The 20,579-nt window shown below is 40.7% G+C and overlaps 1 protein-coding gene across 4 annotated transcripts; it reads right to left on the reverse strand.

The window, feature by feature from the left end:
• LOC104771700 (probable WRKY transcription factor 16) lies at positions 201–7,732 on the reverse strand. 4 transcript variants are annotated; one of them, XM_010496266.2, is made up of 14 exons: positions 7,229–7,729; positions 5,947–7,066; positions 5,563–5,862; positions 4,701–5,477; positions 3,595–4,541; positions 2,532–2,788; positions 2,355–2,437; positions 1,815–1,866; positions 1,588–1,713; positions 1,420–1,499; positions 1,224–1,349; positions 883–1,141; positions 668–811; positions 201–569 (listed from the first exon to the last, which is right to left on the reverse strand). In XM_010496266.2, the coding sequence occupies exons 1-14, from the start codon at positions 7,582–7,584 to the stop codon at positions 400–402; spliced, it is 4,797 nt and encodes a 1,598-aa protein (XP_010494568.1). In that variant the 5' UTR covers positions 7,585–7,729; the 3' UTR covers positions 201–399. The 4 variants fall into 4 exon arrangements, with proteins under 4 accessions (XP_010494568.1, XP_010494567.1, XP_019097230.1 ...); XM_010496265.2 differs by having other exon boundaries at positions 3,595–4,544; XM_019241685.1 differs by lacking the exon at positions 883–1,141 and having other exon boundaries at positions 449–569; positions 3,595–4,544; positions 7,229–7,730.

Consider the following 20,579-nt stretch of genomic DNA (forward strand, 5'->3'; position numbering starts at 1 on the left):
CCTAACTGATCGTAAACATCCGCCGACGATTCTTCGTGTTGTTCCGCTTCTGATAACTCGCGCACCGGCGATAATCCTATCTCCATCACCATCACCATCGTCGCGATCGTCTTCTTCGATGAATTGATAAAAATCCCCAATTTGCGAACCCTAACTCTTCACCGTTGCGTTAGATTCAATCCGAGATCACTACGCACCAATTGATAAGAAAAAACCTCCTCTTTTTATTATCTGAATGAACTGTTACAATTGATAACGGAATCGATCTTTAGAGGCAGCTAGACATAACCGAATTCCCAAAGTCGCATAAGACTCTTCAACAACAAACAACATAATGACTCACTCTGTTTTTACAAGTTTATATACAAAAGACTTCATTTACTCGCACGTGTTCTCTTCTCAGCTCACACGTGCTCCTCCTTCTCTATTCTTCCTCCTTATGTAGACCTGATGAGGCTTATCATTGTCTCTCTGAAGCTGGACTCTCAATTTCTTACCACCTACATAGCGACCATTCATCGTGTTCACAGCGTTTTGCGCGGCTGCTTGTGAGTCATAACGAACAGAACCTGCAACCAACAGCAACATGAGAAAATTATGCATACTTTTTTCTAGCTTTACAATGAACCAGTCTTGAAGAACAAAAACCAGACAAAGGAGAGCTAACCGAAACATTTGCTTAGACCAGTGGCTTTGTCTACAAAAACCTTTGCGCTCAGAACAACACCGATAGGTTGAAATATAGACGCAAGTTCTTGATCCCCAAATTCCAGAGGTATGTTATAGATAAACAGATTCGCACCTTCTGGCCCTGAAGAACCAAAATAATGTTTCAAATCTTTAGGAATGGGAGAAGAAAGATAATTAGGTTTTAACACTAACCCTCGGATACGCAAGTGTTGTCAATGTCAGGTGATATGTATCCAGGATAGCTACTTAGAGAGCGTATGGGATAAAAAGGCCCCACATAATTTGCAGGAGACACATAAGAGTCTCTATGGGCAAAAAGAGTTGGCACAGAGTCAAGCAATGTTCCTTGCAACTCGTTGTTATTAACTTGGTTTGGTTGTACAAACATATTGGGAAATGCACGTTGGTTCTGAATTGGTGGTAGCATGTGACCATAACTTTCAATAGCCTCCTAAAATTTGCAGAAGGAGAATTTTTTTTGAATATAAAGGCTGATGAAGCAAATCTTATATATATTGATTAGGCTTGCTTACATGAGTAAACATGGGAAATGCTCCAAACAATGACGCATTTGTTCGATCAGCATTAGCCTTTTGAAGTTTTCTTGTGTGTTTCTCTTTTTCTGTGTCGGCCCATCTGACAACTAAAGGAACAGTCCCCTGTAAAAACCCCAGAAAAATGTATCATTTTTTAGGAAAAATAAATTTTCAAATTAGCAAAAGCAATCACCTCCATTATATGTTTTCCATTGACGGCTTCAATAGCAGCATCAGCTTGTTCTTTTGTCTCGTACTTGAGAAAAGCACAACCTAACAGAAACGGAAAAGGTAACTTGGTAAAGCGAAATGGATACCAAAGATCACACTTGCGGAAAAGACTGCACCAACATATGGATACCTCTGCTTGTTAGTTGAGAACCTCCTAGAATCTGTAAATCCTTTATGGTCCCATACTTGGAGAATAATGATTGAACTTCAGCTTCAGAGACATTCTTTGGAAGCATACCGACAAAAAGCTTATGTTCTGGATTGCGGAATATATCCATCAATAGATGATGATACAACAATGAGAGAGGTTACAATAAAGCACAAAATCACATATCGAAGCAAGTACGAATGTGTTACCTAGCCTTTCCAGTTCACCATCTGCATACTTTACTTGCACTGGATTAGATGCCTGAGGGAACATAAAACATAAGTTAGAGACCGACAAGGATCTAAGCTTGATAAGCATGCAAAGGTTTTTGACAAAAGGCCGGAAAAGAAAAATCGAAAAAAAACAAAATTTGTTCTTTGTTTTTTTTTTTTGTCACAAACATTGTTCAAGATGGTAAAAAGAAACACACAGACTTCATTCTTAATGTTGCATTTTTGCCAAGATGTTTCATATTTTCATAAGAACAAGGATCAAGCTAACATTTTGCTAGTAGTTATACCATCTATTGCAGTTTCTTGAGTTTGAAGGATTTTAAAACAATGTCTTGAGAAACTGACACTCGAATTGAAAAATTCGAAGCTGATTCGGGCAAAGGAAATTGATGTTCACCTAAATAGAAAGTAAACGCTTCATGCGAAACATGTATAGAAATCACAATTTGCTAGTTCTTGAGTCAAACAGAAACCAAAAGAACGTCCACATTGCAGTCCAAATAAATAAAGACTTACCCCAGGCAATGTCTTTTTGTTATGGCAAGAATTAACCAACTTATCTGCTTCTTGTCTCGATGAACATAGCAGAAAACAACATCCTAAATAGAGGAGAACAAGTTAGGGCTTTGAAATCCAAAAATAGAAAGGCATGAGAAAGGGAAACAGAGGCGTGAAGAGGAAGAAAAAAGGAACCTCGCGAGACGCCTGTACTCTTTTCCTTGATGATTTTGACTTCGTTTACGACTGCAAACTCCTGAAAAAATGTTAGGAGTTGAGATTCCAACATATGTTTTGGAATTTGTCCGACGAAAAGCTTAACGCTCTTTTCTTCTTTATTTATTTCTCTTTTCTCCTCCTTCGCTTCGGCCATTGTTGTCTCTGTCTCTCTGTGTCTTCCTCTCTTGACAAAATGGCTGTCTTCTCTCTCTCTGTCTCTTCCATCGTTTTCTCTGTGAGATTCAAATTTTTAGAGCTTTGTTAACAACAAAGACAAAAAGAAAGTAAAAGAGAGAGAGTATAATTTTGGAACACCAAGATCAAACTGATTCTTATATTGATATCATAAAATTAGAGTTGCTCATAGTGGCAACCCTCAAGTCAACTTCATTATGTCCATTACAAGTTTGACACATAATTAAGTTTTCATGCATTTTTTTGAGTCTTTGACACCTTACTTTTTTAGGTAATTTAATTAAAAACTAAGTAAATATAAGTTATAATATAATAAGAAGACAGTTATAGCTTAAAATAATGTAGTCATAAAGATTATATTTGATTGTTTGACAAAAAAAAAAAATCAAGAGCACGGGTTCTAATCTAGTGTAGAGTATAGAAGGTATCTGATTAAGATGTTTCCGTTAAATAGTTTACCCTAAAACAATAGATTCGGAGAACCGGAAGCATGCAATTTTGGGCCGGAAAACATTAGTTTAAATCAATGGTGACAACAACCATGCAATCTTATTCTTACAAGAATGCATCTATTTTTCCTTCATTCGTGAGAAGTATTATTAGTTATGTTCTATGCATTGTTCTTTGTGGCTATGCGTACATAATATCGAATATTTTCGGTATGTTTTTTATTCAATTTTAAATATTATAAATAATTATGAATATTAATTACGCGATTTTCTAATTAAAATGTATTTAGAAAAGTATTTATAAGTATTGACGCTATTATATACGTTACCTGAAAAAATCCCTGATGGTTTTGCCCTATATAGAATTCTATATACAGTATATATATGATACTTACCTTATTGGCAGGTAATTAAACGAATCCCTGGTCCTTTTTCCGGAATTCTCTGAATCAGTGATCAAGATTTTCCTTGCAATGCTCACAGAACTCTGACGATTTTCGAGCAATCTCTCAGTCTTCTTTGAGCTACCTGGCATCATGGATTGTCCATGGAGGATTTCTTTACCCATTTTCCGTAGCAAACCATGCACCACTATTTGTCCGTTGGAAGATACACATATGAGAGACTTATCGGCTAATACCTTGAGCCCAGAGCTAACATCCAAATCAATGCTAGCAATAAGTGGTGCCACCAAACCAACATCCTCGTCATTTAACAAAAACGCCATGTAAAGAAATAAAGCTTTTTCTCTGTCTTGTAAACCATCATAAGTGACTCTCAACACTTCTTCTTCAACGTCATTACCAGAAGACTCGAATGTGTTCGAGGAAAAATCTGGTAAAATGTTCTCAGAGATAGTATCACCAGTTGTAGAAGTTATTACACGGACTCCACATCTTCTCACTGTGCAAATATCATCTAGAGGCTTTGTCTGTTTGTTGACAGGAACAAAATCAAAAACAACTAAATCAGCCCAGATATCAGGGTCGTTTTCTTCATCAGTACTTGGACGCATATTAACATCACAGAACACAAACATATGATCCTTTTGAAGTTTTGGAATAGCTTCTCCTGGAGCCCAATAATGAAAATTTCTTTCTATTTTATGAGAGTGGCCTTCCTTGTTTTTCCATCTGCAAACGCAGCTAATGCCAAAACCAGTAGTATCAAAGGAATCCTCTGAAAATGAAACTTCCACTAGCATAACGAAGCCCACAAGCATGTTTCTCCAAGAAGGGTCTAGTCGCGTCATTACAGAAGATCCTAGTTGCAGGTCAAGTGTAGAATTTTGATTCGCGTGACAGGGCACACAGAAGCTGAAAGCCAGAGCTCTGTTGAGTTCCTGCTGCAATAATACACGATAAGTAGATATGATGTTGTTCCAAAAACATTTAGTCAGATATGATATGAGATTGACGTGGCTGGTTGTACGTATCAGGCATTGATATAAAGAGAAGAGGGAGGAAATATGGAGAGGTATCGAAACAAGGATGAAATTTACCTGCTGACGCTCTCTTGGTAAGTGTTTTGCATTAACCAGTGCTTTCACTAAAAAATCGTTGACCACTTCTGGAGAGAGATCAAAACAGTTACTTAATGTGTAATGCACAGGAATGTTCTCAAAGTCCAAACTAACTGATTTGAGTGAGACACAACCATGTGCATTAAAGAGTTCTAGACTTTGAGGAAGTTGTGGCACTTCTCTTACTGCAGTGCCACCAAGATATAACTCTTTCAGGTTCCGTGGGAACCCCTGAATAGTCTCAAGCTCTGAGCAACCAGAAAGATCAAGAACTCTGAGAAGTTCTAAATTAACCATGTCTGGCAGACTTCGCAAACGAGAACAATCTTTTAGCTCTATGCAAATAAGCTTACCAAGATCTTGATTAGATGTGCTCACTTTCATCAGACTTGTTAAAGATTTGACATCAGCTTCCGCAAGGTTTGAGACACCTGAAAGACCTGGGATTTCAGCTAGAAGTCTCAAAAGATCTTTGTAGTTTGGCTTAACAACACAAAGTGGTAATTCTGTTATGCCGGTCCCCCGTAAATGCAGTATCTCAATATTTGGGGGAATCTCTGGGAAACTTTTGATTTCTGTGCAACCTGAGAGATTTACAACTCGTAGATTCATCAGTTGACCTGTGGCTGGGAAACTATGCAGCTTTGTACAACCTTGGAGATCAATCACCTCAAGATTTGGAGCTTTTAAGAGGTCGTCAATATCAACTAGTTGCTGAGAATGACAAAGTCTGATCGTCCTCAACATCTCTAGCTTCTGATAGAAAACACCAAAAACTTTTTTTACAAAATCTATCAAAGTTATAGATTAGGGCGAAAGATGCATATTTGAGTTTGGTTACCTTGATTCCACCCCAAAGTTTCCTAAGTTGGCTGTATGGCATGTTGATTTCCACAAGGTGCCTAGGATCAAAATTTTGAGGCAGAAGTTGCAGAGGGTAGTTCTCCCAGTGGAGGAGTCTTAGCTCATTAGGAAAAAACTGTAGAGAGCCTCTATGGAAATTGATTACAGGATGGATTTCAGGTTTGGAACAGTAAATTTTGAGCAATCTAAGGTTCAACATATTCTCAAATGCAGCAGGATTGACATCAAAACTTAAGTTTGATGTGTCTAGAAACATGCCTTCGATCTCGTCAGTGCCCTGAAAGAATGTGGAAAGTGGGGTTACATTCGGAAGTTGGCTTATAAATTATGTTATATATAAAAGTATCAAAAGATAACAGACCTGAGCACATTCCAAAGTTGTTTTGTGTTCTCCATTTTCTTTTCGTCTGTTATCTTCTAATAACAATTTGATGCACCAAGGTTCCCACAGTCTGCTGCGCCTCTCAATCTGTAATGTTTCTCTTTTTATTATTTCTCTGCCAACATCTTGGATCAAGTTATGCATACACACTCGGTTTTCTGAAAGAGTCACCAGACACTTGTCGACAAGAACATCCATTCCAACATGTGGAAAGAAACCACAACCCTCAAGCAGTTGCATCACGTAGTCGACATTTTCTCCTTGAAAGAAACAAGCTATATCCAAAAAAATGTATTTTTCGCTGTCATTGAGTGAGTCATAGCAACTCTTGATTGCATCAACAAACTTAGTTGGAGGACGTTCCTTGAGTTCGAGGAATGCTGTTTCCAATTCTGAAGGGCTTTTTATACCCTTCAGCTCCTTGCCATAAATATTGAGAGCTAAAGGATGTCCTTTAGCATATGCAATCACTTTCATTGACACCTCGTGGAGACCCTGCTCTGCCCTATCATTCATAGATGCACAGAAAGAGAAAAGTTGAAGAGCCTCTTTCTCATTCAAACCTGGAACCTCATATATTTGATTGACTCGACAAAGGCGAAACACCTTTCTATCTCTGGAAGTTATGATGATTAGGCTTTCGGGACCAAACCAGTCAAACCCTCTAAGAAAAGACTCCACAACCAGAGCATTGCGCACATCATCAAGAACAACAAGAACTCTCTTATTGTTTAATTTCTCTTTAATCAAGCTCAATTTCGTAATGGTACCACCGCTAGCACCAGCCTTTTCTTCCAAAAATTGTTCTTCCAGCAAGCGATAAAGACCCTTCTCTTGAATAGCTTTGGTATAGTCTTCAATAAAACAAGAAGCATCAAAGGCACTGGACATTTGATCAAAGACTGCTTTAGCAAGTGTTGTCTTGCCTATGCCAGGCATACCCCAAATTCCAACACGGCGGATGTCCAAGGATTGTTTGCAAACCATGGTTTCTATCTCCAGCAGCTTTGAGTAGATGCCAATCCGTCCCGTATAAAAAAGCTTCTCATACACATCTCTCACAATATCTTTTACAAGTTGTGAGTCGCTACATCCCTTCCTGCACCGTATTTGCTCTAAGTAAACGAAATGCAGTTTCAACTACTCAAGGTGGGTACTAGTGAACAATAATTTGCTCTGCTAATTCACTTTTTTTTTCCCTCATATATAAAGATTAGTTTTGGATTAATTAAGAATAGCAAAATTAAGAATCGTGGAAGACCTGGACTGGTGGATTGATGAGAAGCCCTTGGAATCTAACGCGATATGCCAATCGGTCTCTAATGTTCTGACGCCGTACAACACTGGAACTACCACCTGGTCGTTGGTCCTCTCGCACTCGAGGACCTTCACGAGTTTGTCAAGGCATGCCGTACTTCGGTCTCCGGGTAAAACCATCACAGAAACCCTAGCTCTCTCAACCTTTGATTGAGACTCGTCGGAAAGCAGATCGTCGTAGCTGTCGACGAATACATCGTGTATGCCTTTTCGACGGAGAGCTTCGGAGAGGTGGCTGACGAAGGAGTAGCGAATCTCTTCTGCGCAGCTGATGTAGACTAATTGCTCACTGTCCGCCATGATTTTGTGCCTTCACTGTTAGAATAACAGTTAAAAAACCTTCGATTTTGATGAAACCAACTCTGTAATTTGTTTCTTCTGGTCGCACAGCTCTTTCATGAATATGGTTATGGGCCCTTTGCGCTTTGGCAACGAATACGATTCGTTGATTTTATCATTTGTTGACCTTCTGCTCAAACAAAATGACCATTTTTTCTACGCCAAAAATGGGTCTCGATACATACATATATACAATTACAATATATATGTATTCTACTATATTAATTGAGAAATACAAATATGAAACTAACCTTTAAATGTATAAAAAATTACATTCAATTGCCATTAGAAAAAATTAATTAAGCTTAATTAACTAATTTAAATAAATATAATTAAATTAAAAATAAAAAAACACTCATATATCAAATATTAAAAAATCTAAAAAACTCTAAAAAAATATTTTCTCTCTCTAATAAATTATGGACAAAATTACTAACTATTTTTTAAAAAATATATATAAACCAATCAGAATTTTAAAAACTAAGATTTTATATCCAAGTATACAATACAATTATTTTTAATAACTAAATTTGAAGATTTTGTTAAGATTTCAAATTATGATTCTCCTATCATCTTTATTTTATTTTATTTTATTTACAAATTGTTTAGAACTTTCATATAATACTTATAATTAATAAAATGCATATTTTCTGCATATATTGTGATTTGAATTTTTTAAAACGAAGATATATTACTCAATGTATGAAAATGTGTGTTTTAATTTCAACATTGGCGGGTTGGTAAAACTAAATTTATATAGATGATATATTAATAATTTTTATTTACTCACAATTATAATATTAAAATTAGTATTTTATATTTCACAAAATATGATGCAAATACAACAAATAAAATAATATAAAACTGTTATAATACGTCAAAAATAAAATACTATAATATTCTAAAATAATTAGTATTCAAATAGACTAATAGATTTACATAGCAATTAAAAATAAATATTATCTCAAACAAAATAATTTTTAAAAAAATAAAACAATAATTTTTATTATTATATTATAAATTTTTTAAAAAATGTTGACCGTGCTTTAAGCACGGGATATATCCTAGTAGTTAGTTATGTAGAAAAATAAAAATAAAAAAAAACGTAATGTTATAATAGAAAAAAAATATTGAAATTTTTTTATTTTAAGAGATCTGAAATATATCAGAAAGCATGGGCTACGGTTAAACCAGATTTAGTGCTTCTGGTTAATTCATTTTTGCGAGATGGAGAGTTTGACAAGAGGCTTAAGTAACAAATATCTGTTTATCCTAAAGGTGGACAAGCCAACAAGGATGGCCCATTAGTTTATGCAATGTTGGTTATAAAATTATATCTAAGGTCTTATGCTAGTGACTTCGCACTATTTTACCATCTTTTGTATCAGAGACTCAATCGGCATTTGTCGAGGGTTGGTTAATTTCAGATAATATTTTGATTGCTCAGGAGATGTTTCACGGGTTACGAACCAACCCCTCTTGTAAGGGGAAGTTCATGGCTATAAAAAATGGATATGAATAAGGCCTATGATCGGTAGAGTGGTCCTTTGTTGAACACTTGCTCAGGCAGTTCGGGTTTTGCGAGAGGTGGATATCCTGGATTATGTGTTGCGTTACATCGATTCAATATAAGGTTTTACTTAATGGATAGGCATATGGATCTATTATCCCTTGTCGAAGTTTACGTCAGGGGGATCCACTATCACCTTATCTTTTTATTCTTTGCACAGAGGTACTTATTGCACACTTTTGGAAAGCAGAACGGTTGAAACTCCTTACTGGAATAAAGGTTTCGACTACTAGCCCCGTCATTTCACATCTTTTATTTGCGGATGACAGCCTTTTTTTTATCGGGCCAATGTGAAGTGGTGCTAGATATCCTTGAGAAGTATGAACGGGTTTCTGGCCAACAAATCAATTTTCAAAAATCTTCGGTCCAGTTTGGCCACACAGTGGAATGTAACCTTAGGGAAGAATTAAAAAGAGTTTTGGGGATCACAAACTTGGGGGCATGGGATCGTACTTAGGGATTCCGGAAAGCCTGGGTGAGGCAAAGACAAAAATATTTTCATTTGTTCAAGACTGTTTGCAAGCACGGGCAGGTGGGTGGCCGGCTAGGTTTTTATCAAAAGGGGGAAAGGAGGTGATGATCAAGTATGTTGCTACATCTGTCCCTACTTTTGTGATGTCGTGTTTCCGATTACCTAAGACGGTTACGAGGAAGTTGACTAGTGAAATTTCTAATTTTTGGTGGAGTTCATCTGGACAATCTCGCGGTCTACACTGGATGGCGTGGGATAAACTATGTCATGGTAAAGATGCAGGGGGTTTAGGTTTTCGGTGCTTGGATGATTATAACACCGCTCTGCTGGCAAAGCAGCTCTGGCATATGATCACAGTGTCGGAATCACTTTTTGCACGGGTTTTTAAGGGACGATACTATCGACATTCTGATCCTTTGGATCCAATTAAATCTTACTCGCCGTCTTATGGGTGGCGGAGTATAGTTTTTGCTCGCTCTCTGGTGAATAAAGGGCTCATTAAATGAGTAGGATCTGGTGCTTCCATTTCTGTTTGGAATGACCCATGGATCCCTGCTCAATCCTCGAGACCAGCAGTGAGCACAAGATCGCCTTCTGATCCTCTGCTCCGAGTTTCAAATCTTATTGACAGGAGTTCTAATTCTTGGGATATGGCTCAACTTACGGCTACTTTTGTACCGGAAGATGTTGCTATAATTTTTGCCTTACCACTGCGTCAGCCGGATAAACCGGATTTGCTGGGATGGCATTTTACTAAGACTGGTAAATATTCGGTAAAATCAGGGTACCATACTCTTCGCTCACATCGGCCGGCTCCAGACGGACCGAAAGTACCTGGGCCGGACATTGTCCCTCTTCAGGCCTTTGTGTGGAAAATTTGGAGTCCGCCCAAGCTCCGCCACTTTATGTGGTAAGTTCTTTCGGGATGCGTGGCAGTTACCGCTAATCTACGGAAACGTGGTATGAGTTGTGATGCTACGTGCGTCCTTTGTGGTTTTTAGGAGGAAACTATTAATCATACCCTTTTTGAATGTCCACCGGCTAGACAGGTTTGGGCTTTGTCCCAGTTCCCGACAGCCTTGGGAGTGTTCCCATCGGAGTCAGTGTTCACAAACATGGATTACCTTTTTTGGCGGTTTACAAATGTACCATCTCAGGAATTTTTTCCATGGATACTGTGGTACATCTGGAAAGCGCGTAATGATAAACTTTTCAGTAATCTGGATTCCAATCCTCTTGCGATTCTGCGGTTAGCGGAGGATGAGGCCAAGGCATGGGCCTTGGCTCAGGCAGAGGATATGGCTTTAACATCGGATATTACCGTTGAGGTGGTTCCTCGAGGAAGTCGGGGCTTACGCACCCCTAGTTCTTCGTCGAGTTTTCTTTGTTTTGTAGATAGCTCTTGGAAAGCAACGGATAATTACGCGGGCAGAGGGTGGTTTTGCACATCGCCATGGGGGGACGCCCCTACCATGGGGCTGCCAACCTTCGCTATAGTCTCACGCCCCTCTTCATGCCCAGATCGAAGCCCTTGTCTGGGCTACGCGTTGTATGATTGGAGCGGATAACCAATCTGTCGTTTTCTTTATCAACTGCTCTGACTTAGTGAAGATGGTGTCTTCGCCTTCTGAGTGGCCAGCCTTTACATCTTATTTGGAGGACATCCAGGCAGACAAAGAGGAGTTTATCTCCTTTTCCTTAGCCTACGTCCCACACTCCCTGAATGGCAAAGCGGATAATTTGGCACGACGTGTTCGCACAGTTCCGCATCTAGCTACTTTTGTTAATAATGTATCTTTGCATTGGCTTGATTGAGTCAATCTTGTTTCTTTGTTGTCGAAAAAAAAATAGATCTGAAATATACTTTTTTACACAAGCCAACCGACAAGCAAAAAAATGAAAAACTAGACTTTCAGCACATGTACGAAAGGAAGGAACGATACTAGTTATATACTCATTTATAAATATAGTTTTCGTTTAGTTAATATGTTTGTATATCTGAATATGTTATGATAGTATTTAACAAGATATAATTAAAGTTTTGTTTTGGATTTTTTTTTTTTAAGTTTTAATGAACATTCTTACTAATATAAGTAAATAAAAAACTGCAATCGCTCACAAATACTATGTTGTTAAATCTTACAAATTGATGGGTGTGATTGTTGTTGAACTCCGGCAATTATACAGCTCACAAACACTACAGTTAATAGTTATGAGTTGTTGCAGCCTTGTAGGACAGTAGGAGAACCAACAAAGGAAAGCTGACACTTGAACTGATTTTTTAATAGTATAATCATAAGTTTATCAAAATACCTAAAAGTATTAGGCCTGGGATTTATTATCCGATATCCGGTATCCGATCCGGTATCCGCTAAAATCCTTTCCGAAAACCGGATATCCGAGTCACCTAGATCCAAATTCGGATATTGAAAACTGAAATCCGTTAAAAATGGATCCGGATTCCGATACTATTAGTTTAGGTAACCGGATATCCGGTATCCGATCCAACGGTTGTCGTTCATTGCAGGTGACGTGAGGCATGTTAGCATGTATATAGGAGAGTTTGAGAAAGTCATTTTTAATGTCTGAGCGAGTGGGCTGACACACAATTGAGGCCCAATGTTTGTTAGTTTTTTTCGGATCCGGATAATTTACGGATATCCGGAGATGTTTAAGTTAGAAACGGGTATCCGTAAACCGGATATCCAGAATCGGCAGATTCGGATCCGGAGAGTAAAACTAAGAATTTGCCGGATACGGATCCGGATCCGGATACCATGAAAACGGCTGGATATCCGCTCCGTCCCAGGGCTAAAAAGTATAATAGTTGAAAAATTTCTTAAACATATCAAGGATACTTTTTCAGAGATACTTCTTCCACCAAGTTTAACTCTCAAAAATATCTGCTTCCCTTTTTTGGGCTTAAGACCCTCTTTCTCAGTTAGTGTCTTTAACTATACTTGAGAATAGAGCTAAAGTGGAAAAAACACGTTTTCTTTTATCGAATCTTTCCTCTTTCAAGTGGTAATCATCACTATTTGGTCAGATCTAAATCCAAAATTAGGGTTTACTCAGAACTTTCTTCATTTGTTTTGAGTGATTCTAAGTGGTGAGTGTGTTGGTGTTTCTAGGCGGTTAAATCAAGAGTTAACGATGTCGTTCGCCATGGATAAAGCTTTTATGGCAATGTCAATAAGGAAAGAAGAAGATAAGCCGTTTGATATGCCTGATTTTCCAGAATTTTCCTCTACAGTCAGAAATGAGCTTAGTCTGGTTGGTAGAGTCTTAAATCCAAGCTGTCAACCGATGAACAGACTCCTGAGGAATTTGCCAAGGAAATGGCAAAAAGAGGGTCGGGTTAAAGGGATAGCGCTCACAAAAGAAAGGTTCCAGTTTATGTTCGACTAGGAGCATGATCTTAAAGATGTTTTAGATAAAGGAGTACATACGTTCAATGAATGGGCTATTGCGGTGGAGCGATGGTATGAACATCAGCCGGATAATTATCTCATGTTTCTTCCAATTTGGGTTCAAATTTGGAATATGCCAATCAATTACTATACTAAGAACGCAATAACTGCTCTGGGAGAGTTGATTGGTCAGGTGTTGGAGGTGGCCTTTGATCCGAATGCGACTCAGTTACAAGAATTTGTAAGAGTAAAGGTATCCTTTGATATCTCAAGACCTTTGAGGAGATCCAAAGTCGTCAATTTGCCCAGAGGGGGTACGACGACAGTGAGATTCCAGTATGAGAGGATCCAAAAGAGGTGTTTTGAATGTCAACGTTTAACACATGAAAATGATGTTTGTCCCATTCTCATCAAAGAAAGACAAGATGCAGCATTAACAAGACGTATGGGGAAACCAGTGGAAAAACGTAAACAACCAATGTTTTTGAAGGAATTTGATCCCTTATTTGGGGTCTTAAGGGAGGATCAGGTGGGTGTGGACCCAGTAATGGGAAGACCAAGGATTGCAGTAGATGTGCTTGAAGGAATGAGACAATATCTTATGGTCTCTGATGAAACTGAGCTTTTGCTAAGAAAGGATAAGGTGAAGAAATCGGTTGGAGAGGTTGAAAAAAACCCTTTACTTCAGAAATCAATACTAAGGTTAGAACCGATGCCTCTGGTGCATCTGGATCTTAACAAAGATAAGGGAATGATGTTTAATTATGTAACATCCGTGAACCGGATTATGCGGTTTTGGTAGGAGTGTCGATCGACACCCTTGTGGCATCGATCGACACCACTAATCCTGGGTTCGTCGAGTTTGTTTTAATTCGCGATTTTTGTTTGGGTTGGTTTGGTTTAGTGACCTAAACCGAGTATTTAAGTGGGGAAGCGACAAATTAAGGGTTTTAGGGTGTTTTGTCGCCGTTTATTAGAGAAAAGAGGGAGAAAAGGAGAGAAATCGTTTCTGTGAATTTCTGGGCTTGTTCTTGGTGTTTTGGGAGAGATCTGAGGCTGTAGAAGGGATAGCTGTTGCTGGGAACGAAGGAGAAGCTCCTGGAGGTGTTGATTCCATCGTTTTCTCAATCCAATCTTCTGTTTTTGAGGTGAGTGCTTGACCATGGTTGATCTAAGCATGAGATCTCTTTTGTTTGGGTGTTTTCTTTGTTGTTTGTGTTGTTTTGTTGCTTGGATTTGTTGTTTTTGTGCTTCCCAGAGGTTTCCGAGGTAATTGGGTGAGTTTGAGACGGATTTGAGATGATTTGGAAGGAGAGATCGACGTTCGTGTTTGCGCAGATCGTGTCTGCAGAAGAGGCATCGATCGACACTAGGAAGCATCGGTCGACACCATTTCGTGAGGCATCGGTCGACACCGTATAGCATCGGTCGACACCATTGTTTGTAGCATCGATCGACACCGTTGAGGCATCGGTCGACACTAGTCTCATCCGAGACTATTTTTCCTGGTTTGATGTATTGTTGTGTGTTGTTTGTTTTGCTTAAACATGAGGGTCTCATATGCTTGTGTGTATAACCTAGTAGATGGGAGGACGGCCTCACTAAGTATTTATGATAATACTTACGCATCTCATTTGTTGTTTGTGTGATCGTGGAATCATAGCGATGAGGAGGAGGATGATCTAGGGTCTCGTTTATGTGTTATTGGATTTATTGGTTATGTTGTTGGAACCTTGGTTAGTATTATGTTAGGTTGCTGGATAGAATGGTTAGAAATGTTATTGTGTTGATTTCGTATTATTGTTATGTTCCGCTGTGCATGTTATTGGATGTCAGTTTATCATTGGTTGGTTGGTGTGTGTGGGTTGGTTTGTTTAATTAAGTAGTATGGGATGCTTAATTATATATATTGTATTTAATTATAAAAAAAAAGGTTGGGTTGTTTCATTTTGGTATCAGAGCCCATACGGTTCTAGGATGGTTAAGTGAATGGTTTAGAGCGGTTTAGGAATTTAATTGGTTGAAGTGTTTTCCTGTTGCTGGATGCATGATGTTGTGTGATGAAATTGAATATGCGTAGTTAGTCAATTTGTTTGTGGTATGGAGTCCTAGTATCATCCTCTTCGAGCCTTCAATGAGATTCCACGGTAAGATGTGTACTTTATGTGCGGTTTTGAATTGTGTGCTTAGCCTTCTGTTCTGGGTAGTGCAGATGGCTAGAGAGGGTGCTGTTGGTCGCGGGCGTGGTCGTGGTCGTGGTCGTGGTCGGGGGCGAGGTCAGGTTCCCGAGGCCAGTGTGAGTGTGAACCAGAGCATGGCCAGTGAAGAGGTAGCGGAGTCACAGGGTCATCCTAGTGTGTCTGGAGACCAGGCTGGTTTGGGNTCGACACCACTAATCCTGGGTTCGTCGAGTTTGTTTTAATTCGCGATTTTTGTTTGGGTTGGTTTGGTTTAGTGACCTAAACCGAGTATTTAAGTGGGGAAGCGACAAATTAAGGGTTTTAGGGTGTTTTGTCGCCGTTTATTAGAGAAAAGAGGGAGAAAAGGAGAGAAATCGTTTCTGTGAATTTCTGGGCTTGTTCTTGGTGTTTTGGGAGAGATCTGAGGCTGTAGAAGGGATAGCTGTTGCTGGGAACGAAGGAGAAGCTCCTGGAGGTGTTGATTCCATCGTTTTCTCAATCCAATCTTCTGTTTTTGAGGTGAGTGCTTGACCATGGTTGATCTAAGCATGAGATCTCTTTTGTTTGGGTGTTTTCTTTGTTGTTTGTGTTGTTTTGTTGCTTGGATTTGTTGTTTTTGTGCTTCCCAGAGGTTTCCGAGGTAATTGGGTGAGTTTGAGACGGATTTGAGATGATTTGGAAGGAGAGATCGACGTTCGTGTTTGCGCAGATCGTGTCTGCAGAAGAGGCATCGATCGACACTAGGAAGCATCGGTCGACACCATTTCGTGAGGCATCGGTCGACACCGTATAGCATCGGTCGACACCATTGTTTGTAGCATCGATCGACACCGTTGAGGCATCGGTCGACACTAGTCTCATCCGAGACTATTTTTCCTGGTTTGATGTATTGTTGTGTGTTGTTTGTTTTGCTTAAACATGAGGGTCTCATATGCTTGTGTGTATAACCTAGTAGATGGGAGGACGGCCTCACTAAGTATTTATGATAATACTTACGCATCTCATTTGTTGTTTGTGTGATCGTGGAATCATAGCGATGAGGAGGAGGATGATCTAGGGTCTCGTTTATGTGTTATTGGATTTATTGGTTATGTTGTTGGAACCTTGGTTAGTATTATGTTAGGTTGCTGGATAGAATGGTTAGAAATGTTATTGTGTTGATTTCGTATTATTGTTATGTTCCGCTGTGCATGTTATTGGATGTCAGTTTATCATTGGTTGGTTGGTGTGTGTGGGTTGGTTTGTTTAATTAAGTAGTATGGGATGCTTAATTATATATATTGTATTTAATTATAAAAAAAAAAGTTGGGTTGTTTCATTTTGGTATCAGAGCCCATACGGTTCTAGGATGGTTAAGTGAATGGTTTAGAGCGGTTTAGGAATTTAATTGGTTGAAGTGTTTTCCTGTTGCTGGATGCATGATGTTGTGTGATGAAATTGAATATGCGTAGTTAGTCAATTTGTTTGTGGTATGGAGTCCTAGTATCATCCTCTTCGAGCCTTCAATGAGATTCCACGGTAAGATGTGTACTTTATGTGCGGTTTTGAATTGTGTGCTTAGCCTTCTGTTCTGGGTAGTGCAGATGGCTAGAGAGGGTGCTGTTGGTCGCGGGCGTGGTCGTGGTCGTGGTCGTGGTCGGGGGCGAGGTCAGGTTCCCGAGGCCAGTGTGAGTGTGAACCAGAGCATGGTCAGTGAAGAGGTAGCGGAGTCACAGGGTCATCCTAGTGTGTCTGGAGACCAGGCTGGTTTGGATGGCGGCAGGGCGGATGGGCCCGGTGTCGGTCACGGTGTTGCCCTGGGTGTGAGGGTTGCAGCAGTGGGTGCTCCAGACAGGGAGAATGTCTTGATGAACTTGCTAGCTCAGGTTTTGGCGCGGCTTCCAGCATAGTGCCGCCAGTGGTTGGTGGGCAGGTTCCAGTAGTGCCGCCAGTGGTTGGTGGGCAGGTTCCAGTAGTGCCGCCAGTGGTAGGTGGGCAGGTTCCAGCGGTGCAGCCTGTGGCGGGTGTGCAGGCAGGTGTGCAGCCGGGGGCCGAGGTAGTGGATGCTCAGTATGTGCAGATGATGGAGCAGCTGCAGCGAGTGGGAGCGGGGTCTTTCTCGGGAGGTATGGATCCAAGTGTGGCTGATGAGTGGAGAGAGCGGATGGAGGATAATTTCCAGTCGCTTTGGTGTCCTAACTGGTAAAGAGTGGATTTGGCAGTGCATTACCTATCAGGAGATGTACGTGTGTGGTGGAGGTCGGTGATAGCACGGAGGGTGTAGCGGGATATGACTTGGGGAGATTTTGTGAGGGAGTTTAACTCCAAGTATTTTCCACAAGAGGCTCTTGATCGCATGGAGGCACGGTTCTTGGGGTTGACTCAGGGGGACCGCACAGTGCGGGAGCTGGATGTAGAGTTCAGTCGGCTTGTGGGGTATGCAGGTCGGGCATGGGAGCCAGAGTCGGCTCAGGTGCGGAGGTTCTTGTTGGCTTTGCGGGATGATCTGAGGACTCGGTGCAGAGTGAGGATCTATGCTACGAGGGCGGAGCTGGTTGAGGTTGCAGCTGGGATAGAGGATGACTTGAGGTCACAGTTAGTGGTGGTCAGTCCAGCGGCTCGTTCAGAGGAGACTTTGGAGCAGAGCATTCCAAGCAAGGATAGGCAGTTGGAGCAAAGGCGTAAAAGGAAGCGGGAAGAGACAACGTTGGCAAACCAAGGTGGCTAGGGAGGCTATGGGTGCGGGAGCATGGATCACGTGTCGGCAAGCGGGCCCAGGGGAGGTGACTCACAGGAGTACCGTCGGGTGTGTTATTATTGCGGGGAGGAAGGGCATATCAGACCTTTCTGTCCTAAGAGGAGGCAGATGATGGAAGTTGCGGCGCAGCCGAAGGGAGGACCGGGTGTCCATTCCGGCGCTTAGTTTTAGCTTTTTGGTTTCTTTCTTACATTATTTATTTTTATTTGGAGTTGTAAATGGTTATTGCATTTGAGATTCTAATAAAAGTGGAGTTCTTTGGTTTTGGGAATTGTGAAACCAGTGGAAAAGAAATAGCTCGGGAATTCTATAAATGGAAAGTTTCCATAAATAGAAGGCTGCTATAAATGGAAAGTTTCCATAAATAGAATGTCATTATAAAAGGAAAGTTTCTAAAAATGGGAAGTTTTATGAATAGTTAAAGCTTGCCTATTAATGGAAAGAGTTGAGGTAGATCTAGTCGGGAGATACTCGATGACATCAGACTTGTTTGCTCAAGATTGTGTGGGCCTAACTTATGTGATACCGATAGCTCGATGGACTTTGTGGCCAGAGAGTGGGAGTGGTATGTTTGCTTCGGATGACGATCCGAGAGCGCGCTTTAGGGTGACGACCCAAGAGCGGGATTATGAGACTCCCTGGATACCGTAGCTGTGAGCCGCGGCTCGGCAGTGAGCCGGTATGTCTCGAGGGTTGCAACCCGAGAACGGGGGGAGTGGGCGTGTGAGACTCCCTGGATACCGTAGCTGTAGGCTATGGCCTGGCAGTGAGCCGGTATGACTCGAAGGTTGCGACCTGAGAGCGGGGGGAGTGTGAGTGACTTCCTGGATGCCGTAGCTTAAGGTGGTTAGCCTGATAGCGAGCCGGCATGATTCGTTGGTTGCGACCACGGACGGGGGAAGCACTGAGTTGTGAGCAAATAATGTCTAGGATGTGAGTATATTGACTAGAGGGAGACCTCATGGTTCAGTCGGAGGTGTGCAGGCTGTTGCAACAGTTGAACAGGAAACCTTGGCTGGCGGTGTTCAGTGCGGTCGGAGGACGTGCAGGCCGTGTTGACGGTGGCACAGAGGTCCTTGATGGATGGGCGGTGCTGTGGGATTCGAGGACGAATCCTTATTGGTGGGGGAGAATTGTAACATCCGCAAACCGGATTATGCGGTTTTGGTAGGAGTGTCGATCGACACCCTTGTGGCATCGATCGACACCACTAATCCTGGGTTCGTCGAGTTTGTTTTAATTCGCGATTTTTGTTTGGGTTGGTTTGGTTTAGTGACCTAAACCGAGTATATAAGTGGGGAAGCGACAAATTAAGGGTTTTAGGGTGTTTTGTCGCCGTTTATCAGAGAAAAGAGGGAGAAAAGGAGAGAAATCGTTTCTGTGAATTTTTGGGCTTGTTCTTGGTGTTTTGGGAGAGATCTGAGGCTGTAGAAGGGATAGCTGTTGCTGGGAACGAAGGAGAAGCTCCTGGAGGTGTTGATTCCATCGTTTTCTCAATCCAATCTTCTGTTTTTGAGGTGAGTGCTTGACCATGGTTGATCTAAGCATGAGATCTCTTTTCTTTGTTGTTTGTGTTGTTTTGTTGCTTGGGTTTGTTGTTTTCGTGCTTCCCAGAGGTTTCCGAGGTAATTGGGTGAGTTTGAGATGGATTCGAGATGATTTGGAAGGAGAGATCAACGTTCGTGTTCGCGCAGATCGTGTCTGCAGAAGAGGCATCGATCGACAATAGGAAGCATCGGGCGACACCATTTCGTGAGGCATCGGTCGACACCGTATAGCATCGGTCGACACCATTGTTTGTAGCATCGATCGACACCGTTGAGGCATCGGTCGACACTAGTCTCATCCGAGACTATTTTTCCTGGTTTGATGTATTGTTGTGTGTTGTTTGTTTTGCTTAAACATGAGGGTCTCATATGCTTGTGTGTATAACCTAGTAGATGGGAAGACGGCCTCACTAAGTATTTATGATAATACTTACGCATCTCAATTGTTGTTTGTGGTGTGCAGGTAAAGGCAAAGTGTGATCGTGGAATCATGGCGATGAGGAGGAGGATGATCTAGGGTCTCGTTTGTGTATTATTGGATTTATTGGTTATGTTGTTGGAACCTTGGTTAGTATTATGTTAGGTTGCTGGATAGAATGGTTAGAAATGTTATTGTGTTGATTTTGTATTATTGTTATGTTCCGCGGTGCATGTTATTGGATGTCAGTTTATCATTGGTTGGTTGGTGTGTGTGGGTTGGTTTGTTTAATTAAGTAGTATGTGATGCTTAATTATATATATTGTATTTAATTATAAAAAAAAGTTGGGTTGTTTCAAATTATGAGGAGGAAAGGATTGTTCTGGAAAAATCTGAAGGAGATAAGAGGTTTAAAAACTTGATGATGGTCGCATCATCTGGTGGTTTGGAGTTGTCGGGGAGAATAGAGTCATCTATTCCATCTACGTAGCAAGATTCAGCAAATTNCTTTGTTGTTTGTGTTGTTTTGTTGCTTGGGTTTGTTGTTTTCGTGCTTCCCAGAGGTTTCCGAGGTAATTGGGTGAGTTTGAGATGGATTCGAGATGATTTGGAAGGAGAGATC

The sequence above is a fragment of the Camelina sativa genome, chromosome 20 (assembly GCF_000633955.1).
Source record: "Camelina sativa cultivar DH55 chromosome 20, Cs, whole genome shotgun sequence".
Taxonomy (NCBI): domain Eukaryota; kingdom Viridiplantae; phylum Streptophyta; class Magnoliopsida; order Brassicales; family Brassicaceae; genus Camelina; species Camelina sativa.

What these genes read in the sequence shown, in the direction of transcription:
- LOC104771700 (XM_010496265.2), bottom strand. Translation starts at nt 7,584, where the DNA reads ATGGCGGACAGTGAGCAATTAGTCTACATCAGCTGCGCAGAAGAGATT. An exon ending in CAACTTTGGAATGTGCTCAG is followed by an intron (nt 5,863 to 5,946) that starts GTCTGTTATCTT and finishes ACATTCTTTCAG; the next exon opens with GGCACTGACGAGATCGAAGG. An exon ending in CATTTCCCATGTTTACTCAT is followed by an intron (nt 1,142 to 1,223) that starts GTAAGCAAGCCT and finishes TGCAAATTTTAG; the next exon opens with GAGGCTATTGAAAGTTATGG.